The 22,458-nt window shown below is 49.0% G+C and overlaps 1 protein-coding gene across 4 annotated transcripts in view; it reads left to right on the top strand.

Moving 5' to 3' along the window:
• The window catches only part of KIRREL3 (kirre like nephrin family adhesion molecule 3), a 592,978-nt gene that overhangs the window by 448,982 nt on the left and 121,538 nt on the right, over positions 1-22,458 (top strand). For all 4 annotated transcript variants that reach the window (XM_063671606.1, XM_054437752.2, XM_054437750.2 and 1 more), the window contains one exon: positions 2,482-2,559. In XM_063671606.1, coding sequence (XP_063527676.1) covers positions 2,482-2,559 — 78 coding nt within the window. The remainder of the gene's footprint in view (positions 1-2,481; positions 2,560-22,458) is intronic.

The raw sequence follows: 22,458 nt of genomic DNA, 5'->3' as shown, positions 1-22,458 counted from the left end.
GCTCATTTGCAAAAATCAAACATAGTCAGTGAGACTCCTAGTTATTATATCATAACCACTTGTCCACACAGCCTCTCCTCAAGCAGTTGCCCTGGGGGGTGTCCTAGTATGTGGCATAGGAGAGGTTGAGTTCTCTACCCAACTAAGATAATCCAGATTCAACAGATTGCTCACACTCTCTAAATCTGTAAGAGAATTGTTCGCCCTTCTATTTGCCTGAGCTTCAGTGACAGTCCAGAAGACCAGCTGGAACATTGGCCTAAATCCATCCAGTATCTTCTGCCCTCCCTACTCAGTGCTCCCCTGCCTCCCTCCCAAGCTCCTGGATTGAGTTTGGGCTTAGTCCAGGAGCCCAAACTCCCTTTCTCATTAGGAACCATTGCTGATGTGCTTTAGATGGGCATACGAAGTCAATGGCAAAAATATAATAGGAATTGTCAGCAATTGTATCATTCTAATGATGAACAATGCGTGTGCAATTACAATGGGCTGGTTAACTCTGCCTGTCGTCAGCGTGTTGAGGTTTCAATGCAGTCTCCCTCAAGAGGCTATTGTTCCAGGGAGCTCAGCACCTCCTCGCAGCTTGTACTTCCGCTGGCCCCCTCCTGGAAGGCTGCATTCCTGCCTCTTGAAGGTGGTTGTTAGAAAGAATCCACAAATATAGTAAGTAAACATCAAAGAGGCTTTGATCCATGAGGCCCGCGACAGAGCAGGAGCCCCTGAAGAAAGGGCCAAGGCCTTGAATGAGGGAACTTAACATCATCAATTTGGGTGCCTGAGATGTAAGGCCGTTTGAAGTGAGGGCGGTTTGGCTGAGCCTTCAGACGCCAGTGTGGAGGGGAAGGAAGAGAAGTGAGTGCCTTTGGAAACGGTGCCCTCAGATCTGCTTCTCTGCTCTTTACTGATAGTCAATAAACCCCTTTAAAGAATCAAGAGATCAAAGCCAGGGACCTCCCTGGGCCATGGCATTCTGCCACCTCCTGCCATGCTTTGTTTTTCTCTAGGGCAAGAGCCCCTGAGCTTGACTTATCTGTGTCTCGTGGGACCTGTACTCTCTTTCATCCCGCTATGCTTGGTGGGTGGACCTGGGCTGCAGATGGTGGATGGAAAAGGAGAAAGAGGAATGACCCGTTCTGTCTATCCTCTTGAGCCTGGACACTGACTGGCTGGGTTCAGGGAGACACTCAGTGTCGTGGGAGAAGGTGCTGTGATGCATCACTCATTGGGACCCTCTTTCTCTGAGAAATGAAGGGAAGGAGCAGAGAGGAGCCCAGAAATCCTGGCAAGGGCCAGGAAGAGCTGCAGTCATATTCCCTCTTCCAGAAATCAGATTCCTTATCTATTTGCCAAGTTTGCGGCAGCTGACACATTTGTAAGACTTCTACGCTACAAGGTGGGGTGGGGGTCTAAAACAATCATGGGAAGTCATTTAACGTGGTTGAACCTCAATTTTCCCATCTGCATAATGTCAGTTGCAGTGGCCCACATGCCCACCTCAGCAGGTTGTTTGGGGGTAGAGGGGGTCAAAAAAATTAGTGTGCTATTGCTTCAGAATCCATAAAGTGCTTAAGATGAATCAGGATAAAAGCACAAATACCAGAGAGGAAAGCTTGCCTTCTTGTGAGGCAAATGGACTCCAATTTAATGCTCACGCACACAATGGACACTGATTTACAAAATGCTGTGCAAATAAAAAAGTTATCTCTTGCATTTGCTACCTGGAATTGTTATTCCATCTTGTTTTTCCAATTGAGTCAAAGCCCTGTGGAGTCTGTGTCTCTCAGCTATCTCGACCCCTGTGCTCTAAGTCTACATTTCATAAGTGCTTGATGATGGTGCTAAATTGGGCCTTGATATAGGAAGGCACAGGAATCTCTAGCACCAGAAATGCACCCTCTCCAAAAGGTAGAGAGAGCTCTTCTGCCTATATCTTTACCTCTGTGTCACCCCGCTGCCCTAAACTCACACAACCACTTCTTTATCCTCCTGAGTCACCCACCGTGTCTGGTTGCACTGTTCCATCCTAGACACCACTGGATAGATTCTGCATCATCCCTGGCAGGTCTGGCCACAGTCCCAAGTTGATCTGAGCATAGTCCCCAAGCCTGAGATACAAAGGGCCTCAATAACCCAGAGTTATGTTTATGAGCATGGACTCAGAGCCAGACTGCCTAGGTTCAAAGCTCTGGCTTTACCACTGCTAACTCTTTCATCCAACGCCACTAACTTCATATATCTATAAATGGGGATGATAGAAAATGGGGAAACATCCTTCACAGGGTTGTTATGAGAATCAAAATGAAGAATTGCTGGCTTAAACTTATGACTGGAACATAATAAGTTCCATATAAATGTTGGCTAAACAAAAGCACCTCTGTTTGTAAGAACAACAAGCTCCACAGCCCCCTGCAAAGGGCCCCCCTCCGCCCAGTGCCTGACCTGTTCCCATTCCCAACTCACCCACCTATGCTTCTCTTCCAGAGCTGGGCCTCCAGAAGAGAGGATGCTGTCTGGTGCTGGGCTACATGGCCAAGGACAAGTTTCGGAGAATGAATGAAGGTCAGTGAGAACCTCCCCATCGCCTCGGGGGTAATCTGGAGGGAGGAAGCGCTCTCCTACAGCCACAGGACAGAGGAACCAGGAATAAGAACCTGGGACCTCTCAGAAGGGGACAGTGGGAAGACCAGTTTGTTTTCCACGAAGCCATTTGTACAGTCACATGGGGAAGCATAGTGAATGCCTGAAACACAGGATGCTGATTCAGGAGCATTTTCTTTATGCAATCTTCCCTTCTCCCTTTGTGTCTCCTACTTCTCTTCCTCTCTCTTCCCTACCATTTCTTCCCCACCCCACCCCACAGCCAGCCCAATTAAATCTACTCCTATTTTCATCTCTAATCCAGACCTCTCTGCCTGCCTCCTCCATCACTCATGTTTCTTGAATGCCTGTTGAATAAACAGCACTATACAGGCACTTAGGAAAATACTAAAGAAGAATATGACAATGTCTTTATTCCCAAAGAACTTACCCTTGGAAACCTGCTCCCTTTCCCAACTCCACTGACCCTACCTCTCCCTCTTACTCACAGGCCATTCTGCCTTCCTCTTGCACTGGCTTCCTTGGGTCACTGAAGGCTTGAGAAACGTATTGACATTGGCATGGAGGCTGGGAGGAGGAGTGCTGTCACTTACAGGTCTGCTGTAATAAAGAACCAGTCCTCTCCATCCCTAGCCATCTGTCTCCATGCAGCTAATAACCCTCTCCATCAGATGCCACAGACTATTTGTCAGGATTCAAAAGTAGAGAAACAATGGCTGGGGATGTCATTTATTCATTAAAGTCAGACAAATGAAGCCTTGGCTCCCACCAGCCATGCTTGCCATGAGCTGGACCCCTCCCCTTCCAGGGCCCAGGGCCCATGTCTCCTCATTCCCATTCCAGCAAGAAGGAGGCAGCTTCTTTCTACCATCCCTATCCCCAGAGTGTGACCTAGCATGGTCTCAGTGCCCTCTTTCCAAGCTCCTCAGCTGTCTCTCCTCCCAACCCTGACCACGACAACCACATCCCCATGCGCTCCCCATGCGTGAGACTTTGCCAGCTGTGGACCTGTTTCCAGCACCCATCATGGTGACAATCTGACAAGAGTTAGGCCAGCACAGTTAAGCACAGGAAGTGATCACCTCCCCCATTTGCTGCCTGCCTGAAAGAAGCCAACAGCATCAAAAAGCTACTTCCCATTTGTAGGAACCCCATGGCTGAGTACAGCCAGAGTTGGGGGCCGCATTTTCTGTGTCCTGCCAGTCAGTTGCCTTTACTGACTTTTCTCTTTCTCAGCCTCCCCTTCCCTCCCCAACACCACTGCCTTGACAAGACTGCTAGGCAGTAACTTCTAATTTGTGGGAACTGACAGCGTGCCTCTGTCCGTGGTGCTGAATAGACATGTTCTCTTGCTGGCGATGCTCATTAGAGAAGCTCGAAAGAGGTTTGTAGAGATTGGGGAAGCCAAAAAGACGGGAGCTGGGCTGGAATTGAAACCCAAAGCTCCACGTATCTGACCTCAGCTTCTGGGTGGCTGAGGAGATGAGGGGATGGGATGCAAGTTGAGCCAACATGTGTGATGAGTTAAAAATCTCAACTAACAACTCAGAGACAGGGTAGGAGGAGGGTGAGGCAGTGGGGCAGAGGAGAGACACAGGTGGGTCAGCTTTGGCTCTGGAGGGCTGGAAGGCAGAGATGAAGGAGAGGGAGGGCTCTGGAGGGAGAAGGCTCCTCTTCTTCCACTCCAGACAGCCTTGCTGCCCTAAGTACCACATTATACATTTCTCTCTCTCTAAAGCTCATACGCCCAAACTCCAACACATCTGCAGATAAGAAAGGGCATCAGAAAGCATGTGGAGCTGTTTTATATTTGTAATTATCTCATACCAATACTCAAACTAATTATAATTTCCACATATTAATAATTAAAATGGAATAGCAGCCATGACACACATCAAGAAATAGAAATCTCTGTCCATGCTACACAACACACCTTGGTATAAATTGAACAACTGGTAAAATAGGGAAAAACAATTATTTTTCTCCCAGTTGCTAGGATTAGTGAGATATTAGAACAATTAGCTTCTTCTTCCCTTAAAGATAAGTTGATGATCATTATATTTCCCATTTAGAATAAATATAAAAGACCTACTTGTGCTGTATTAAAGCATATTTGTTCTGTTTAACAGTATCTAATAGGGTGCCTGTCACCCAGGGAGAAGTGCTTCCCTATTTTATTTGTTTTCCTGTTAATTTGGCGTCCTTTTATTTTCTTCTCTCTCCACTCCTCCCTCCTCACTACATTCCAAAAAATAACAGCTTGAGAAGGAGCAAGAGGAAAATAATGAATGAACAGGAGCTTTATAGATCTGGGGTTTATCATAAGTTAGAGTAATCGCAATTGGTGCCGTTAAACTACACAAAGCAATAAAAAGAAAATGCTATTCAAAGATCATTTAAGGAGGCATGTGATAGTCAATGAGAGGTTTGCTCTATTCAGGAGTGCTTAATAGCTTCGTGGATAGAATCTGCAGTCTTTGCAGAATGGAGGTGGTTGGTAATATATGGAGAGTGTATGTGTGTGTGTGTGTGTGTGTGTGTGTGTGTGTCCTCTACCGTGTGGACTCAACACAACTGAGCCATCAAAAGGAGATACAAGCAGAAATCAACAAAGGGCAGGCAAGAAAGGAGGAAGTAAAGACAGACTAGCCATAACAATATCACATTTGTTTGAGATCATTGTCTTCATGTGATTAAGCACATGTGCTTTATATAGGAACTGCTGATGAGTGATCATTCAGTTATTCATCAAACATTCATTGAATACCATAAAAATAATACCAATTTCTCACAAGTGCCAGAATTGTTCTAAGCACTGGAGCTATGAAAATAAGACACAAGCCAGGCACAATGGCTCATGCCTGTAATCCCAGCACTCTGAGAGGCCAAGGCAGGCAGGTCAGTTGAGGTCAGGAGTTCAAGACCAGCCTGGCCAACATGGTGAAACCCTATCTCTACTAAAAATACAAAAAAAAATAATCAGCCAGGCTTGGTGGCACGCACCTGTAGCCCCAGCTGCTCAGGAAGCTGAGGCAGGAGAATCGCTTGAACACAGGAGGCAGAGGCTGCAGTGAGCCAAGATCCTGCCACTGCACCCCAGCCTGGGTGACAGAGTGAGACTCCATCTAAAAAAAATAAAAAATAAAAATAAAAGTACAGTAAGACACATTTCCTGCCCTCAAGGAGCTCACAGTAAAAACACATCTCAGTGTATGTGTCACCTCCACAAAGAGATCCTGCCTTCCATCTACCTAAATTACACAGACACCCCTCTCCCTGCACCCTGTGCTCATCATGGCAGCTGGTGCGTGTATCGAGTGGCACCTATCATGATGTGTGATTATTTATTGGTCTGCTTCCTCATGTGCTGTCAGTCCCACCTAGAGAATCAGCTGGAGGAGGGCAAAGACTCCTGTTCCTTCCTCTCCTCTCCCTGGGCCTTTGCCCAATGTCTTGCACATAGGGAGTAGTCACTCAACTTTCATTTAGGTAATTAACTAGGGCCCTGAGTGACAATGGAGGAATGTACAAAGTCCCCTGCAGGTGTCAGGTAGGTCTTGAAAAGGAGCGCCTCAGATAGAGCAGACAGATGTGGAACAGTCCACAAAACGGTCTCCCTGTTTTGGGTGATTCCTAGTGTCTACCTTGGTGCTCACTCTCAGGCTTTCTTCCAGTTCCAGTGCTACAGCCCCTTCCTGGGAGTAGGGTCCAGACAAGCTGTGGAAGGAGGGCTGGGTGAGAAGGCCTTCCCCAGGGGTAGTTTCCCTTCTTTCTGTACCAGCTCTCCTTCCTCACCCTACCTACCGCCAGCCCATGCTCTCAGGACATCTTTAAGTAGATCTAGTTTGCTCTCACTGGTTCCTCAGCCACATCTCCAACACACACATGAGCATGCACACACACATGCACACACCTGCATGCACATGCATACATGCACACATGCATGCACACCTGCATGCACATGCATACATGCACACATGCATGCACACATGCATGCACACACCTGCACACATGTATACACACGCACACATACACCCACGTGTGTGCACACATGCACACACCCTTCACCTCCCCTTCCTGGCCCTCCCCCTTCATGACCTCTCTCTCTTGGAGATCCAGACCACTCACCTTCTCAAACCACGTGGCTTCCCCAGACCTGATCCTATTCCCAGGAAGAGTAGAAGGCTGTCACATGTATCAGGGGAGGGGCTGTGCCTGCCTCAGGGAGCTCAGGCCTCCTCTATGTTAGACCTGTCAACAACTCTAGAGATTACAGTGCAACCCAATAACCCATCATGGCCCAAGAGCATGCAGCAACTTGCCCAGGGCCCATGGGAAGTGGCTGGAAGAGCCAGGACCGCAGCCCAGGGCTCCAGACACAAAGGGCTCTTAGACTTCTGGAAGAGGAGGCTGAGACCATGAGCAGAGGGGAAGCCTCTAACACTTTAGCTTGGTTTCATTTTTCAGGGTGGGTGGAAAGAGAGGAAGTGGCAAGGCAGGCAGAAGAGAGGGCAGAACACAGGGAAAACTTGAGTTGATATGCAGAAAATCAGGGAAGACCTGGAGTGAGGAACACAGACCAGAGAAGACAATTCCTAGGGGATCAGAAAAGCTGGCAGGCCACAGGACTCTTGAGAAGGGGAAAGGAGGAAGAGGATAGTTAAAGGAGGGAAGAAGCAGAGGCACCCAAGTTTTGACCTCCCCTTCAGCCATCCCCTTGGGGCAGAGGGGGGCCTGCACAGGAGGGTGCTCCTCCCTCACACTGGTGCCTTCTCGGGCTGCCCATCAGGGTGGGTGTTGGTTTCTGTGGACTTTCAGCATTGCAATGATGGCTGCTTCAAGAGACCAAGGGAGAGCAGAAATGCCTCTGGGTGCTGTCCCTTTCATCTTTCAGGAAGAAACACTTGTAAGTGATTAGCAAAGGCAGCTTCTGCTGGCTGGAGACCTCTAGCCCTGTGTGGGAAGAGCTGGAGCACCCAGGAAGGGGAAAGCTGGTTCCATAAATAACTAGCAGCCTCTTGCATGGCCCACAGCTCCCGAACAGCACCGTGGTCCCAGTCCGGGCTCTGTGTGCAAATGCCCCTCCCCCACAGCACCTGTCTTCACCTCCCAGCCTTACAGGGGAGTCAGAGCCCTGGGAGGTTGAGAATCTCGTTTCTTCGACAGCTGTAAAGTTCTTTATGATGGTGCAAGAGCCTGTTCTTTATGCACCCTTGTACACTAATAAAAAAAATGAGTCTAAAGCATCTACTGGTTCCTCCTATAGAAAGAGAGGTGCCCCACAGCTGGGATGTGTAGTGGGAGGAGCATTAAGAGTGAGGAGCCAGCTGTGTGAGCTTGGGCAAGTCCCTAGACACTCAGATCTCAACCTTCTCATGTGCAAAATGGAATCATGTTTCATAAGATGACCTGTATGTCTCTAAAATGTGATGATTCAAAAATCTATCTTGGATCTCAACACCCAGCCCACACCCTGTTCTCATAGCCCATCCCATAATTTTAAATGTCTTGGTCACCAAAGGAACCCGTACAAAAAAGTCAATAGACTGGCTTTCCTTGGCAGCCTCTGAAGGTGGATCCGCGTTTCTTCCTCCCATCTGTCATTAAGGGTGAACTCAGGCCATATCAGCTATATGCTGGGTGGCAGGGAAAGAGTCGGGCAGGCCTGCGGGATGAGCTGTGCTTTTCTCAGGGCAGAGGAGGAGCAGGAGGCCAGGGTCCTTGGCCTGGGGACCTGACCCAGGGATGAGTGGGTGTCCCTGCTACCGGCAGCTCTTCTCACTCTGTTGCAGCCGTACAGTCTGACTCACACTAAGGGCCACAGTCATTTTCCTGAGCCCATTCCTCCACTGCCTGCCGAGCCCCCGGGATGTTGGCTAATACCGTCATTTTGTTACTTGGGGCTTTGGGGTGCATTTTTTCTAACTTCATTTTTCTTACTGATGTGTTTTCCTCCACTGGGGCTGCAAAGCCCGTTATTTGTATAACGTCCCTGTTTATTATTTATGGCAAGACTCAGATTTACAGGGCACTTTATGATTGTTATTTAATTCACTCAGTGTCTTGGAACAAGAAACCTGCCGTTTCCACTCTCCAGCCAGGATCTGAGGGAACATTCCAAAGCTTTTTCTCAGCCCATTCCTCCAGCCACCTTTCCTATCTCCTACCAGGAGTCCTGCCTCTCTTAGACTGTGGAACCCTAGGCTGCAGACCCTGCCAAGTTCCTTTTTTCTTTTTTTCACCAAAACAAGGTTTCATTTTGCTAGAGTGCAGTGGTACCATCATGGCTCACTATAGCTTCCAATTCCTAAGCTCGAGCAATCCTCCCACCCCAGCCTCCCAAATAGCCAGAAGAACAAGCATGCACCAGCATGCCCAGCTAATTTTTTAAATTTTTGTAGAGACAGTGCCTCACTATGTGCCCAGACTGGTCTCAAACCCCTGGCCTCAAGCAATCCTCCCACCTGGGCCTCCCAAAGTGCTAGGATTACAGACAGGAGCCTCTGCACCCAGCCAAAGTTCTTTTTAAACTTCCCTTTCCCTCACACTCATATCCAATCCTCAGCAAGTCCTAGGGATGTTATCTCCTGAGTGCCTCCTGTACCCACCCTCCTCTCTCTATCTCATGCCACCACCCTAGACCCTGTCCCCAGCCTCTCTCCCCTGGACTGCATCAGGGCTCTCCTAACTGGCTCCTTGCATCTATCATGCCCAATCCCCCTGCCCAGGTCGTTTTCCACACTTTAGCCAGAGCAGTGTTTCAAAATGCAAATTTGACCATGTCATGTTCCTTTTGAAAATATTTCAATGGCTTTTAAAAAAAATACTCAAGGCCGGGCACGGTGGCTCATGCCTATAATCCCAGCACTTTGAAAGGCCGAGGCAGATGGATCACCTGAGGTCAGGAGTTCGAGACCAGCCTGGCCAAAATAGTGAAACCCCACCTCTACCAAAAACACAAAAAAATTAGCCAGGCATTGTGGCACGCACCTGTAATCCCAACTATTTGGGAGGCTGAGGCAGGAGAATCTCTTGAACCTGGGAGGCGGAGGTTGCAGTGAGCCGAGATCATGCCGCTGCACTCCAGCCTGAGTGATAGAGAGAGACTCCGTCTCAAAAAAAAAAAAACTCACATTGTTAGCATGTTCTACAAGGTGCCACGTGATCTGGTTCCTACCTACCTCTGACCTCATCCTACCCCCTTAAACACCCTGCACTCCAGTCACATGGGCCTTCCTGCTGCTCCTCAAGCAGGGCCGCTGTCATAGGGCCTGTGTCTACCCTGCTCCCTCTTCTTGGGGTGCTTGCCACGCTCACCCCATCCCCAAACCCTTCACGTGGTAATTCCCGCTGATCCTTCAAATCACAGCTCAAGTCTCTGCTCCAGTGATGCCTCCTCTGACCCATCCCTCCTCAGTCAAGATCCAGTTCCTGTGTTACATGCTCCTGTAGAACCAGATCCTTCCTTTCAGAGCTCTGAGCTCAGTTTGTACATATACATTCATATTGCAATTATTTACTAATGAGATGGGACAATTCCCTTGACCTTGACCCTCTTTGTGGGTGGGAACTGGAGTGGCTCCTTTCACTCACTCAGCCTACCTCTGGCCACTCCTTGAGAGAGGGAGTGTGTGAGCAAGCAAGTGCAGGAACCAGAGGGAATGAACGCTGGAACCAGCCAGTCACTCCTCTCTGGCAGGAGCAGGCTCTGTGTGGCCCCACAGCAGTGTCCAAGCTCCTGCCCTCTCAGCACCCAGCTTCTTGTCCAGCATCAGGAAAAATCAGGTCACATGAACAGATTGAAGGGTAGTGTATGCAGAGGATTTTACTGGGCGATGGAAGGGGCTCTTGGCGGAATGGGGAGTTGGAAAGGGGATGGTGCAGGAAGAAGGTGATCATTCCCTGAAGCTGCACTGTCTGAAGTTAGCCTCGTCTATCCATAGTCTCCGATGCCCAGTTGCTGCCCTGCTTGCCACTCAGCCACTTGTATCCCTGACACTCAGCAGCTTGTGTTACTCTGCCAGCTGAAGTCTTTTCATGGGCACAGGATAGGGATGTGGCAGGCCAAAAAACAACAATTGGGAGAAAAATTGAGTCACCTGTTTTCACTAAGGACTGCAGTTCCAGGCTTAAGGGTGGGGTTTAGCTGGGAGCCCAGTTGTTTTGTGTTAGTAACACCTGTCTTGCCTACCAGTCAGTTGGCTCTGTTTGGTCTCCATTGGATCCCAGGAGCCCAACACAGTGTTTGCGTAGAGTAGACATTGACAGCAAAGTGAGGACAGTGACCTTCTCTGCCCCTAGTCAGTAGCTCGAAGATGCTGGGACTGGATAATTTGACAATCATAGACTTTTAAAGGAAACATTGGCAGTCACCTGGAGAGGAGGAAACCAAGACTCAGGAAAGGGATGTGATTCATCCAGAGTAACACAGGCAGCGGGCAATTGTCTTGGTCCCCAGAAAGTTTACCTCCTCTTAGGGAGATTCAATATACTTCTGTGGAGCATTTCCTGGGGCTTATGGCAAACGCCTCTGAGCACCTCCCAGCAACAACTGCTAGGACTTCGGACTAGAGAATTTCCACTTGAGGGCATTTACTGCCTTGCTATGAAACGTTAGCTGTCTTGGAAGGTGGTTGCACAGGACCCACCTGAAATACTCATCCTGTCTTCGGTGATGTCAGAGAAACATTCTAATGGGGACAGCAGTGCCCAGAAGAGTACATAAAATGGAAATGGTTTCTAGAGGATCATGCTGCCTGTGGAATTCAAGGACAAGACACTCTCAGGCAGGGAGCTTCTTCTCCCCTGGAACAGACTCTGGAACGGTGTGAGGTGCTGCTGGATTCGATCAACACATGGACAGTGCATTATGAACAGCTCTCGATTGACTCAGGAGCTGTTTGGTTGACAGACAGTAGTTCTAATGTGAATGGACACCAACCTGTTTCGAAGGTTACTACTTTGATCAGACAAGGTAAATACAGGTCTGCATATGAGCTGAATTGCATGCTGTTTTCCTAATAGTGATGGGAAAAAATGAACAATGATAGAAGCCTCTGTGTTTAGGTTTTATTGAATCATAGGCAGTGACCAATGGCCTGGCCATGTGGCCAGACAGAAGGGCAATGGAAACCTGGCCTATTAATGGGATGCCCATGTGGAGCACAGCCCTATGGAAATTTGAGGGGTGCATTAAAGCAGAACAAGTCAGTTCCCATCAGAAGAACTCCCTTCAAGGTTCAGAAGGTGATGGGAATCGACACGCAGATAGCCCCAGCTGCTCCCTTGAGGTGGCCACCTGGGCTCATGATATGGGTAGATATGGAGGCACTGCAGCAGTGTAGAGATGGGCTGAATCTAGACATGTTCCCTTTGCACCCTCTCAGGCACATAATGCCAGTAAGAGCTATTCTGTCTGCCAGCAAGAGAGACAGAGACTGCCAGTGGCTATGTGGAAGATTCCCTGGTGGGAAGGCTCTAAATACAGTGGCAAGTGAGACTGATGCTGGGGTTCTGCAAATGGGTCTTGTCTAGAATAGACACTGACTCTGGAGTGGGCTTCCCTTACTCAGTAGAAGATAGAAGTGCTCAGAGTGTCATTTAAAAAAAAATGGAACAGAAGATATTGTATGCATTTGGACAGGTGACCATCATTTCTTCAGACCAAGGGACACACTGTAAGCCTATAATGTCCAGCAATGGTCAGAGAGATCTCCTTAGAGTAAGAATTTGATAGAGAAATAGAACAGGCAATTGAAACATTGGTTGTCTAAAATGGGGACATAAAAGCATGAAGGGCTGGCTTGCACGCCTTCACAAGTGTGCTCACACACACCATGAGTGGTACTAGTGTCCCCACTAGGTTTTTCCTCTGTTTTTCTGGCTGATCTGGGAAAGAGGATGTGGGAAGGATGCTAGATAACTATGCAATTCTTGCCAAGGAAGGAGTACACTGGTATAATGACTATTTTTTCTTTCTTTCCCAACTCAGCTAAAAAAAAAAAAAAAAAAAAAAAAAAAAAAGCTTTTCTTGGCCGGGCACAGTGGCTCACGCCTGTAATCCCAGCACTTTGGGAGGCTGAGGCGGATGGATCACCTGAGGTCAGGAGTTTGAGACCAACCTGGCCAACATGGTGAAACCCCGTCTCTACTAAAAATACAAAAAAATTAGCTGGGCATGGTGGCAGGTGCCTGGAATCCCAGCTACTCAGGAGGCTGAGGCAGGAGAATCACTTGAACCCGGGAGGCAGAGGTTCAGTGAGCCAAGATCGTGCCATTGCACTCCAGCCCGAGCAACAGCAAAACTCCGTCTCAAAAAAAAAAAAAACTTTTCTTTCTCCCCTATGTGATGCAGTGGTACCGGGACCAGGGCTGCAACTACAAGTGCTGGAAGCAGAGATAATTTCTAAGCAAAAAACTGTTACTGTGTTTTTAAACCTTATGTCAGAATTCCTAGGACCCTGATGGAGGTGGGAGGTGCCTTCACCCTGTCTAGCAAAATTAGGGCTAAGAATAAATACAACTAGGGGGCCTGGTGGTAAAAATAGTCCACTAGTTTGGAACTTACATAACCTTCCCGGATATGAATGGGAATGGACTGAGAGGAGGCACTGGCTGGACTAGTGCTGCCAGCAGCCATCTGGACCACACAGTGGCTGAACCCAATGTCCCTTCCAAAGGTGGAAAAGTGCAGGTAAAAAATAAATGACTAGTGGAGAAAATGAGGAATCATACCTGAGAGTAAAGAAATGAAAAATGGGTTATAAAATGAAGGAAATCCAATATTACATTCACAACTGGAAAGAGTCTCAAACCAAAAGAGGACATTGTCTCTTTGCTTGGTATCCCCAGATGCCTGGAAGGGGGAAGCTGTGTTTGCTGGGACCACTCCTGGTTTTGGAACCTTTTCTTCAAATCTAAAGAAAGCCTGCAGGCTGGGCACAGTGGCTCACACCTGTAATCCCAGCACTTTGGGAGGCCGAGGAGGGTGGATCACCTGAGGTCAGGAGTTCAAGACCAGCCTGACCAACATGGTGAAACCCCATCTCTACTAAAAATACAAAAATTAGTCAAGCATGGTGGCGCACGCCTGTAATCCCAGCTACTCGGGAGGCTGAGACAGGAGAATCACTTGAACCCAGGAGAGGTTGCAGTGAGCTGAGGTCACGCCATTGCACTCAGCCTGAGAGACAGAGCAAGACTCTGTCTCAAAAAAAAAAAAAGGCCCGCAAACCTGAGTGGCCTCACCCTGGGAGATGTTCGTGCAATACGGTGCACTGGACTAATTGTTAAATGATCATGTATATTCCTTTGCTGTAAGGGATCAGTGGTTGAAAGCCAGGGCATGGCCTGAGGTGTTATGATGTATCTAGACATGTTTCTATATAGAGGCACACGGGGTGGGGGGATTTCATCCACGGTTCCCGGCTCATAACTCCCATAGCCCGTGCTACAGTCTTTTGCCATATGTTGGGTGTGTTAGGCCTCAGGGGCAGGCTTCGGGAAACAGGATCTCTCTCCGGCCCTCCTTTCCCCTGCCCCATCACAGGACTCTAATCTTTCACCACCTTTCTGATTGTGGGTCTTAAGACCCTCCCCTGAGACAGTCCCGCCTCACACCCTGGGGGAAGGAATGCTTCCAAAAAAAACCCAAGAGGACTGAGTTTCAGGAGCTTCTGGGCAGCTGAGCATATAAAGCTTCCTGGAGGGTGGCGCACTCAGGGGGAGCGTGGAAGCTCCGTGCCCCTTCCCCCCAGTCTCTTCATCTGTATTCTTCGTAATATCCTTAGAATAAACTGTAAATCTAGGTAAGTGTTTCCCTGAGCTCTCCATGCCACTCTAGCAAATTAAACCCAAACAGGAGGTCTTGGGAACCCCCAACTTGCAGCGGGTCTGCCAGAAGTTCTGGAAGCCTGAACTTGTGACAGGTGCCAGGGTGTGGGGGAAGTCTTGGGGACTGAGCCCCCAGCCTGTGGGATCTGACACTATCTCCAGGTAGACAGTGTCACGATTGAATTGGAGGACACCCAGCTGGTGTCTGCTGCTCCCACCTGTTTGGCCACAGAGGTTTCCTGTGTGGACTGTTGTGGTGAGTGTAGAGGAAAAATGCAGTTAGAGAGATTAGAGAGAGTTTTCTCCAACATTTCACACCCAGCTGTTTCTGTGGCTGTTTTGGTTCTGGTTTTCCTTTTAGCATTGCGACTAATATTCTTTTTTTTTTTTTTTTTTTTTTTTTTTTTGAGACGGAGACAGAGTTTTGCTCTTGTTGCCCAGGCTGGAATGCAATGGCGTGATCTCGGCTCACTGCAAGCCCCGCCTCCCAGGTTCAAGCGATTCTCCTGCCTCAGCCTCCTGAGTAGCTGGGACTACAGGCACCCACCACCTCATTCGGCTGATTTTTTGTATGTTTAGTAGAGACGGGGTTTCGCCATGTCGGGCAGGCTGGTCTCGAACTCCTGACCTCAGGTGATCCACCTGCCTCAGCCTCTCAAAGTGCTGGGATTACAGGCATGCGACTAATATTCTTAATGTAACCCTGTGGCTTAGGAGTAGGAGAAATCTAGATTCAAATCCCAGGTGTAGTCAGGGCAGGCTTAGACCCCTATCATTACAGATTCTCCAGGCCAGAAGGGACCAAAGGTCATCTGGTTCCATATCCCTGTCAAGCACCAACGTGTGTAAAGACTGTGAACACAGCCGTATGCTCATTTATTCACCAACCATGTGTCCAGTGCCCGCTCTGTGCCTGGCGCTGTGCATGTAAAAACACAGTCCCTGCCCCCAAGGATACCACTGTCTTGAGGGGAAAGACAAACACGTCAGCAACTACAATACAATGTCGCAGTTGCGGTAACCGGGTATGAATAAGTAGCTATGGAAACAGAGAAGGAGAATCCAATCACACTGTAGGCCAGGAGAGGAGTGTCCAGCATGGCTTCTGGAGAAATGAGCCCTGTGAGATGTTTTATTATAAGAGGCTGTTGCAACCTATGCTTGAATCCCTCCAAAGACGAGAAACTAGCAGCCTGCCGAGGCGGTGGGCAGCTCCTCAGCCAGGCTCTCCAAACACCACACCCCTTCCACCCCAGGAGGCTGCAGTTTTCACATTCTAGCTTTATTGATGACAAGGGGACCCAGTGACTTGGACAGCAGCCACTGGCAAGATCCTGGGGTCTCCACTATGTCAACTGCACCAAGGATGCCTCCTTTCTTCTCTCTGCTTCTTTCTTCCATCCCTAGCCAGCCTCAAAGGCTTCATCACAGAATTCTTTGAGTGCTGAGACCCTCCCCCAGCCCTCTCCCCAGGGTCTGAAGAAAGCCCCAGAGAAGTTGCAATAAATGAAGGTGCTTAATGGCTTGCGGTGCCATAAAGTTTTTAGAGCTCTGCGCTGGAATGAGCAGGTTCAGGCTGAGATGAATTATCCAGGGCTTTTATCAAAGGGAGTCAATAAAAACCTGAAGGATCTTGCCCCACCTCCACAGAGTGCTCATGTCACAGTGCTGGGCCCTGCGCTCTGGAAGTAGCAACCAGGGGGCTGCATTTTCCCCCCAAGTCCATCTGCTTTCTTCCCCTTGCCTTCCTTTCTGAAATGTATTCGTTTCTATGGAAACTGTGTTGTTACTGGTATGGGAGGAGTTTAATGACATTCAGAAGTGCCAAATCAAGTCCATTTATATAATGGTTTGAAATACACATAATGGCCTATGGAATATAGGACATGGTGACAGTTTCAGTAACTGTGTACCGAGTGTGGGATAAATAGAGCAATGGAATAGTCCCCACCTCCGAGTCAAATGCACTAGGAATAACCACCGTTCTTAGTACTAAAGAGCAGCACTTCTCAACCATTATTCATGAAAGGATCTCAAAACACTACACTAACCTGCTCTCAGCTCATAGAGAAAGGACCCTGGACCTCAGCTCCTCTGTGCCTGCCAAGGTTTGACCAAACATTAGGTGGGGAAGGTATAGAGGTGTGAGTGTGGCTGTGGATGCTTCCAGGTGTGGAAGGGAGCAGGTATTCTATCTCATTGCTCCCGGGACCCACCCACGTGGTGAGCCCACTGACGTCATTGCCTTGATTGACAGTCACCCCTGCGCTGTTCCTATGGCTCATTTCTGCTGGATTCAGAGATTCATCAGCACCCACTGTGTACACAGAGATGAATGACACATGGAGGATGCCCTTATCTTAGCTCAGGTTCCCCTGGAAGCAGACCCTAAGCAAGAGCTCGGGTGTAGTCATTCCTCATGAAGGTGCTGAGGTGCCAGCAGGAGCGTTGGAAATTGACATGGGAAAGGAGGCATCGGCATGGGGGGACCCCAAGCCTGCTACCACTGTGGGCAGCCAGAGCCCAGTCCCAGTGAGAAACTCTGAGAAGTGCTATTGAACACCACCTCACAGCTAGGGCACCCAAGGGCTGGGGTATTTCTGCACCAGCTCCTGTGGGGCATGGGTGGAGGGCTGCTGGGTGAGGGTGTTGTCTCCCAGCAGGTCTGGCCTGCTCTGCGTGAGGGCACAGTGGCCTCCTCAGCTAAAGAGAAAGCCCTCAAGAGAAAGGGTCCAGACACCGGCAATGGGAGGTTGGCCTAAAGACTTGAGATGGTCAGGCCTGCAGATACAAGTGGGCGCTGACAGAGTCGGCGGCAGCCTGCAGAGAACTTCAGGTCCATTGGGGAGATGGGCATATAATAAAATGGCAGAAGGCAGGGCGATGGGAGAACTAAACAGAGGTAAAGATGACAGGCTCAAGGAGGACTGGAGGTGGAAAGCTATTTGTTCTGACTGAGGGGCTCCAAAAAAGCAGGGGAAGAGAGATGGAGCCGACACACAAAGACGAGGGCCAAGGAGGGCACTTTTGCACACTTGCACCATCTAATCCTCACCACGTCACAAAGTGAGTAGTGTTATCCACATTCTGAGGAGGAAGAAACAGAGGCTCAGACAGATTAGATCAACACCTGAAGGCACACAGATGTTAGAGTAAGCCAGCTGAACGCCAAAGCCTGGCCTTCTTACTTCCACTCGCCTTGGGAGCTTTGTGTCTGGGCGACGAGGATAGGGTGACTTCCCCATCATCGTCCAGGGCAGACATGACTGAGCCCCTATTGTGGGTCCCTGTTGATTTTTCCCCATGGCCAAGAACTGCCGTCCCCAAATCTCCCACCATGCACTGACCACAGACCTCCCACTCGGCCACTCAGGCGGCGCCTCTGATCCTGCCCCAGATATGGGCTGGGCTGACTGTGCCTAATATTGAGTGAATTTTCTGCACTGCCCAGAGGGAAAGAGAGGACACAGCCTGAGGAGGGGAGCTTCAGCTCTAGTACTCCCCAGCAGTGAGTCCCCTACAACGTCCTTACCCCTGCACGCTCCTCTCCCAGCCACGCTCTAATCCTCACTGCCTCCAAACACACGGGGGAGGAGGGATCACGCGTACACACAGGCAGCATTTCTGTAGCATGTTAATAGGTTTTCCATCAGATGCAGCCTTCGTGATTAGACACGGTGGGGAGAAGCTACAGGAGACCTAACAAAATGAGAGTCTTTCCTGCAGAACTTCTCAGAGACACTAATACACCAAAGGCCATGGTGAGCCGCCCAAAGGGGATACGACTCACAGAGTTCCCAAACTCATTTGACCACAAAACATTTTTCCTGTAGCATGTGTCAGGACTAATGGTCCCTGAAATCCACTTTGGGAAATAATATTTTAGAGCCCAGATCTGCCACTAACTGGTTGTGTGAGCTTTGTCAAACAAGAGTAAATCATACCTGCCTTGTGAGGACCCACCAAGTAACATGGATGAACCCTCTTTATAAACTTGTAAAATACTATACAGATTATTTATTTGTGTGAAGCAAACACACTTAGTGTCCCAGAGACCTTTCCTTGGAGGTCAAACAAACAATAATAATAATGTTTTTTAAAAATTAGTTCTGTTCCTGTCTGAGTATATGACTTTGACCTTAATCTCTCTTGACCTATATGTTCTCATCTGTGAAATGGCTATACTCATGAGGCTAGCCGTCTTTCCTCCATGCATTTGTTGTAAGGAGAAAATATGCATCACGATTGTGTGACGCTTTGAAAAAAAGTATAAAGTACCACAGGATACAAGGCATTATTATCAGAGATCCGGGTTTATACCCCCAATGCAGTCCCATTTGTGCTGAGATCAAGACAAAAGGTGTGTTGCGGAGGGGAGGGGCTAGTGAGATAAATAAAAATGACTAATAATCTTCATCCATATTTATGATGTTAGGAGACTTGCATGAGCATGTCACCGAGGAGAGAAAATGAATATTTTATGAGTGAACACTGAATGTTGTATTAAGATGAAATGGACAGAAAGCGGCCCGCTTGCCTCTGCCCCCAGGCTGTGCTGGGGAGGTCAGCACAGGCTCTGTGCCTGGTCTCCAAGGAAAAGGGGCAGCTCATCAGGAAGCATGAGGTCAGCCTCCCAGCACAGATTGGGAGCTGTCCAGGGTGGACTGGTGGCAGCAACCTTGCCCTGGGAGGTAGGATAACTAAGACCCTACTCCATCTACCAGCTGGGAAGCCTGGGGCAAGTTACCATAACCTCACTGGGCCTCCATTTCCCATTGTAAAATGAGAAGATGAACCCTGAACAATTGTGAGGTCTAAATCCAAGCTCAGCTGTTTGGAGGAGGTCTTTGTAATGCACACAAGTGGGAAGTGTTATTATTCATGTATACATTCAACATTTATTGAACATCTACTATGTGCCAATCACCGCCACAGCCCCTTATTTATCATATATCCTGTGTGCCAAACACCAGGGTCGTTACTTTACACACATCATTTCATTTAACCATCACCAGAATCTTGAGAGGTATCTATTATCACTCCCATTTTCCACATAAAGAAAATGAAACTTAGGAAAGACAAATAACTTGCCCAAAGCCACACAGCTAGGAAATGGCAGAGCCCAGGACTGTATGAAGCCAAAACCCTGAGATCTACATTAAATGGCCCATCCTTGCCCCAGGTACTTCTGCAGTGCCAGTGGGGGCCCTGCCCTGCAACCCTGTTCTGCTCATGCTCCGTGCTTCCTACCACCAATGCCCCTCCAGAACCAGAAGAGAAAGCCCTGCCACCTTCTGTCTGGGCCATGAGGATACCCTCCTTTATTCTCCAACCCTACTCCCTTCCTTCTCCCTGAAGGCCTGTTCTCCATAATGCAGTCATCCAGCGGTTCTTTATTTTATTTTATTTTATTTTATTTTATTTTATTTTATTTTATTTTATTTTTAAAAATTGAGATGGGGTCTCACATGTTGTCCAGGCTGGTCTTGAACTCCTGGGCTCAAGCAATCCTCCCTCAATGGCCTCCCAAAGTGCTGGGATTACAGGCGTGAGCCACCATGCCTGGCCCAGGGACTCTAATTTCCATCCCTATTCATCTCTTATCCCAGGCAGGTATTAGGTGGTGTAAAGACTGAACACCTCCCACCCCTGAAAGCAGCAAGGACAGAGGGGGCAGTGCAGGGTGAAGCTCAGCCATGTCTCCCCACTCCAGATAGATGTCTCTGGAGGCAAAGACGGCTCCCCTTGGTGCCAGCTCGAAGCTCCTGGCTCACTCCCGTCCACCACACAGCACGAGGACACCACCATCTCTGCAAATCTCTTCCCTACAGGGCAGTTTCGTGTTATCTTGGCTCATTCCTTCTCCCGAGATGAAGAGATTGTTTTAAACCTGCCGCCCCACCAGCTCTGCTCTTGGCTTCCAATGCCATTAAGTTTCATTATAACAAATAAACACCACAATGACATTTATAAGTTACCACTGAGCACAGAAGCACAAATATGAAGCAGATAAACTGCATTTGATCCAAATAATTACTGCAGGCAATATTGGGCTTAGTCTGAGCTGGCAGCCGGGTACCGAGTAATTTATTAGATTGCGTAAGGCAATGTTGCACGTTGAGTTTTTCATTATTGTGTCTTTTCCTCTCTCCGTGGCCTAAATAGGTTAGAGGAGTTTAGACAGTGCACAGCCAAACAAAGACAGACTTTGCTCAAGCAGATTAAGGCCAGGAATGTCGGCCAAGTGTCCAGGAATGGCTGCTTCCCAGGCAGCAAACAACTTGCAAGAGAAGAAAGGGCTTAGGCGATTATCTTGATGCCAACAACCAAGGACAGCTCCCTGCACTCCCCACCCACCGGCCCAGATACAAAAAGCAGCCCCGTGGAGGGAGTAAATAAATGACAGGGCCCATTTACTGTCCTGGATGGAGCCCCCAGGACACCGACTCTGGGTTCCTGCTGCAGACTCTCAGCCAAAGACCCTCTATGGAAAGTCCCTTCCATAGCTCCAGGTAGCCCCGGGCAGTCCCACCCCCAGTCCCAGACCTATCATCCTGCAATAAATCAAGGGAAGGAAGCAGTCTACCAGCCAACTCTGCAAAACAAAGCGAAGAGAACTGGCTGCAAGCAGCTGCCTCCCTGCCAAACCCAAACTCATAAAGTTTGATTCAAGGGGTTACAATACCGCCCATTCAGAATCCCTCCTGCCCCATTCTTCCAGCCTTAGTAAATTACCCAATAAGCAGCAAGGACCTGTAGTTATTGTGCAGTTAAATGGTATTTGCCCCGTAAATTCTGAGCAGAGTACTAACCGTGATATACAGTAACTAATTACAGACATGAATTCTCTCCCCAAGATGCCGAGTGTTATCAAATATTGTTGCGTTTAGGAGAGGGGGGTTGCAAGCTGCTGTCTTCTCTCCAGTGAAGCCATGAGTAACTCTCTTATCAGAGGAGCTGTCACCATCTCCAGGGGCACTCCAGGCTGGAAAATAGAGCTGTCCTGGGGAGCAGACAGGAGTGGGGCCACATGCCCATGTGCTGCCCCCTCAGACCCTGTGCCCCAGCAGAAGGGGCTAGCAGGTACCGGCTGGTCCTGCTTGGGTCATCTCACAACAAATAAGTGGCTCAGCACCATGGTGGCTGTGGCAAAGGCCCAAGGCTCCAGCAGGGCACGGAATGGCAGTCATTATTCACCCAGCCCAAGGCCGAGAAGAGAGAGCTATGGCCAGGGATCGGCCTTTGCAAAGGGCTTCTGAATAGGGCCACAGAGGATTAGGGTTAAAAGTGGTGCAGACGACTTTTGCCCTGAAGTATTGGTGACAGAGCTGATCTCAGCCCCAAGGGCACCATGGGAGAGGTTTCCGTGGTCTTCAGGTAGGGCAGGGGCTGTCCTATCGGCTTCCCGTCAGCTTTATAGCTGTTTTTGGAGCTCAGCTGGGGGCAGGTAGGGGGCACAGTTGTGAGTCTTCGCTTTCTGAAGAGGAAACCACACAGATCAAACACCCTCTGCTGACCTGCTACTGTTGGGGGAAGAAACGCCCGGCCTGGAGTCAAATGGCTCAAACCCTACCTCTACCACACCCTGTGACCCTGGGTGGGTTACTTAACCTCTCTGAGTCTCCTTGTCCATAAAATGGGAAAGATTCTCTATCTCTCAGGATGGTGGATGTGAGCCAGGGCTACACCTGCTTCTAAGGAGTTCTGTGCTGGTGGAAAAGCAGAAAACTTCCCCTCCCAGGCTGGGCGTCTCTGGCAGCCCTCACACTCCCTCTCCATCTTTTCAAGGGGCTTCCAGCACAAAACCTGTCCTTGACAAACATCTCTACTTCCAACAATCAGAGAGACTGGGGCAGTAATGGCAAGTTAGTTTTGCTTTGTTCTCTTTGATTGATGCAGACCAGCTGAGGCCTTGCAGGGCCCCTGTTTAGGGGGTGACAGGAGAGGCAGGGTGGAGTAGAAGAGGGCAGAATCGGGAGGGTACATTCACAGGGGACATCTGGCTTGGAGCTGTGATATTCAAGCCTC

Source organism: Pongo pygmaeus, chromosome 9 (genome assembly GCF_028885625.2).
Source record: "Pongo pygmaeus isolate AG05252 chromosome 9, NHGRI_mPonPyg2-v2.0_pri, whole genome shotgun sequence".
NCBI lineage: Eukaryota > Metazoa > Chordata > Mammalia > Primates > Hominidae > Pongo > Pongo pygmaeus.
Note: the sequence above shows the minus strand (reverse complement) of the source record. Positions and strands in the feature narration are given on the sequence as shown.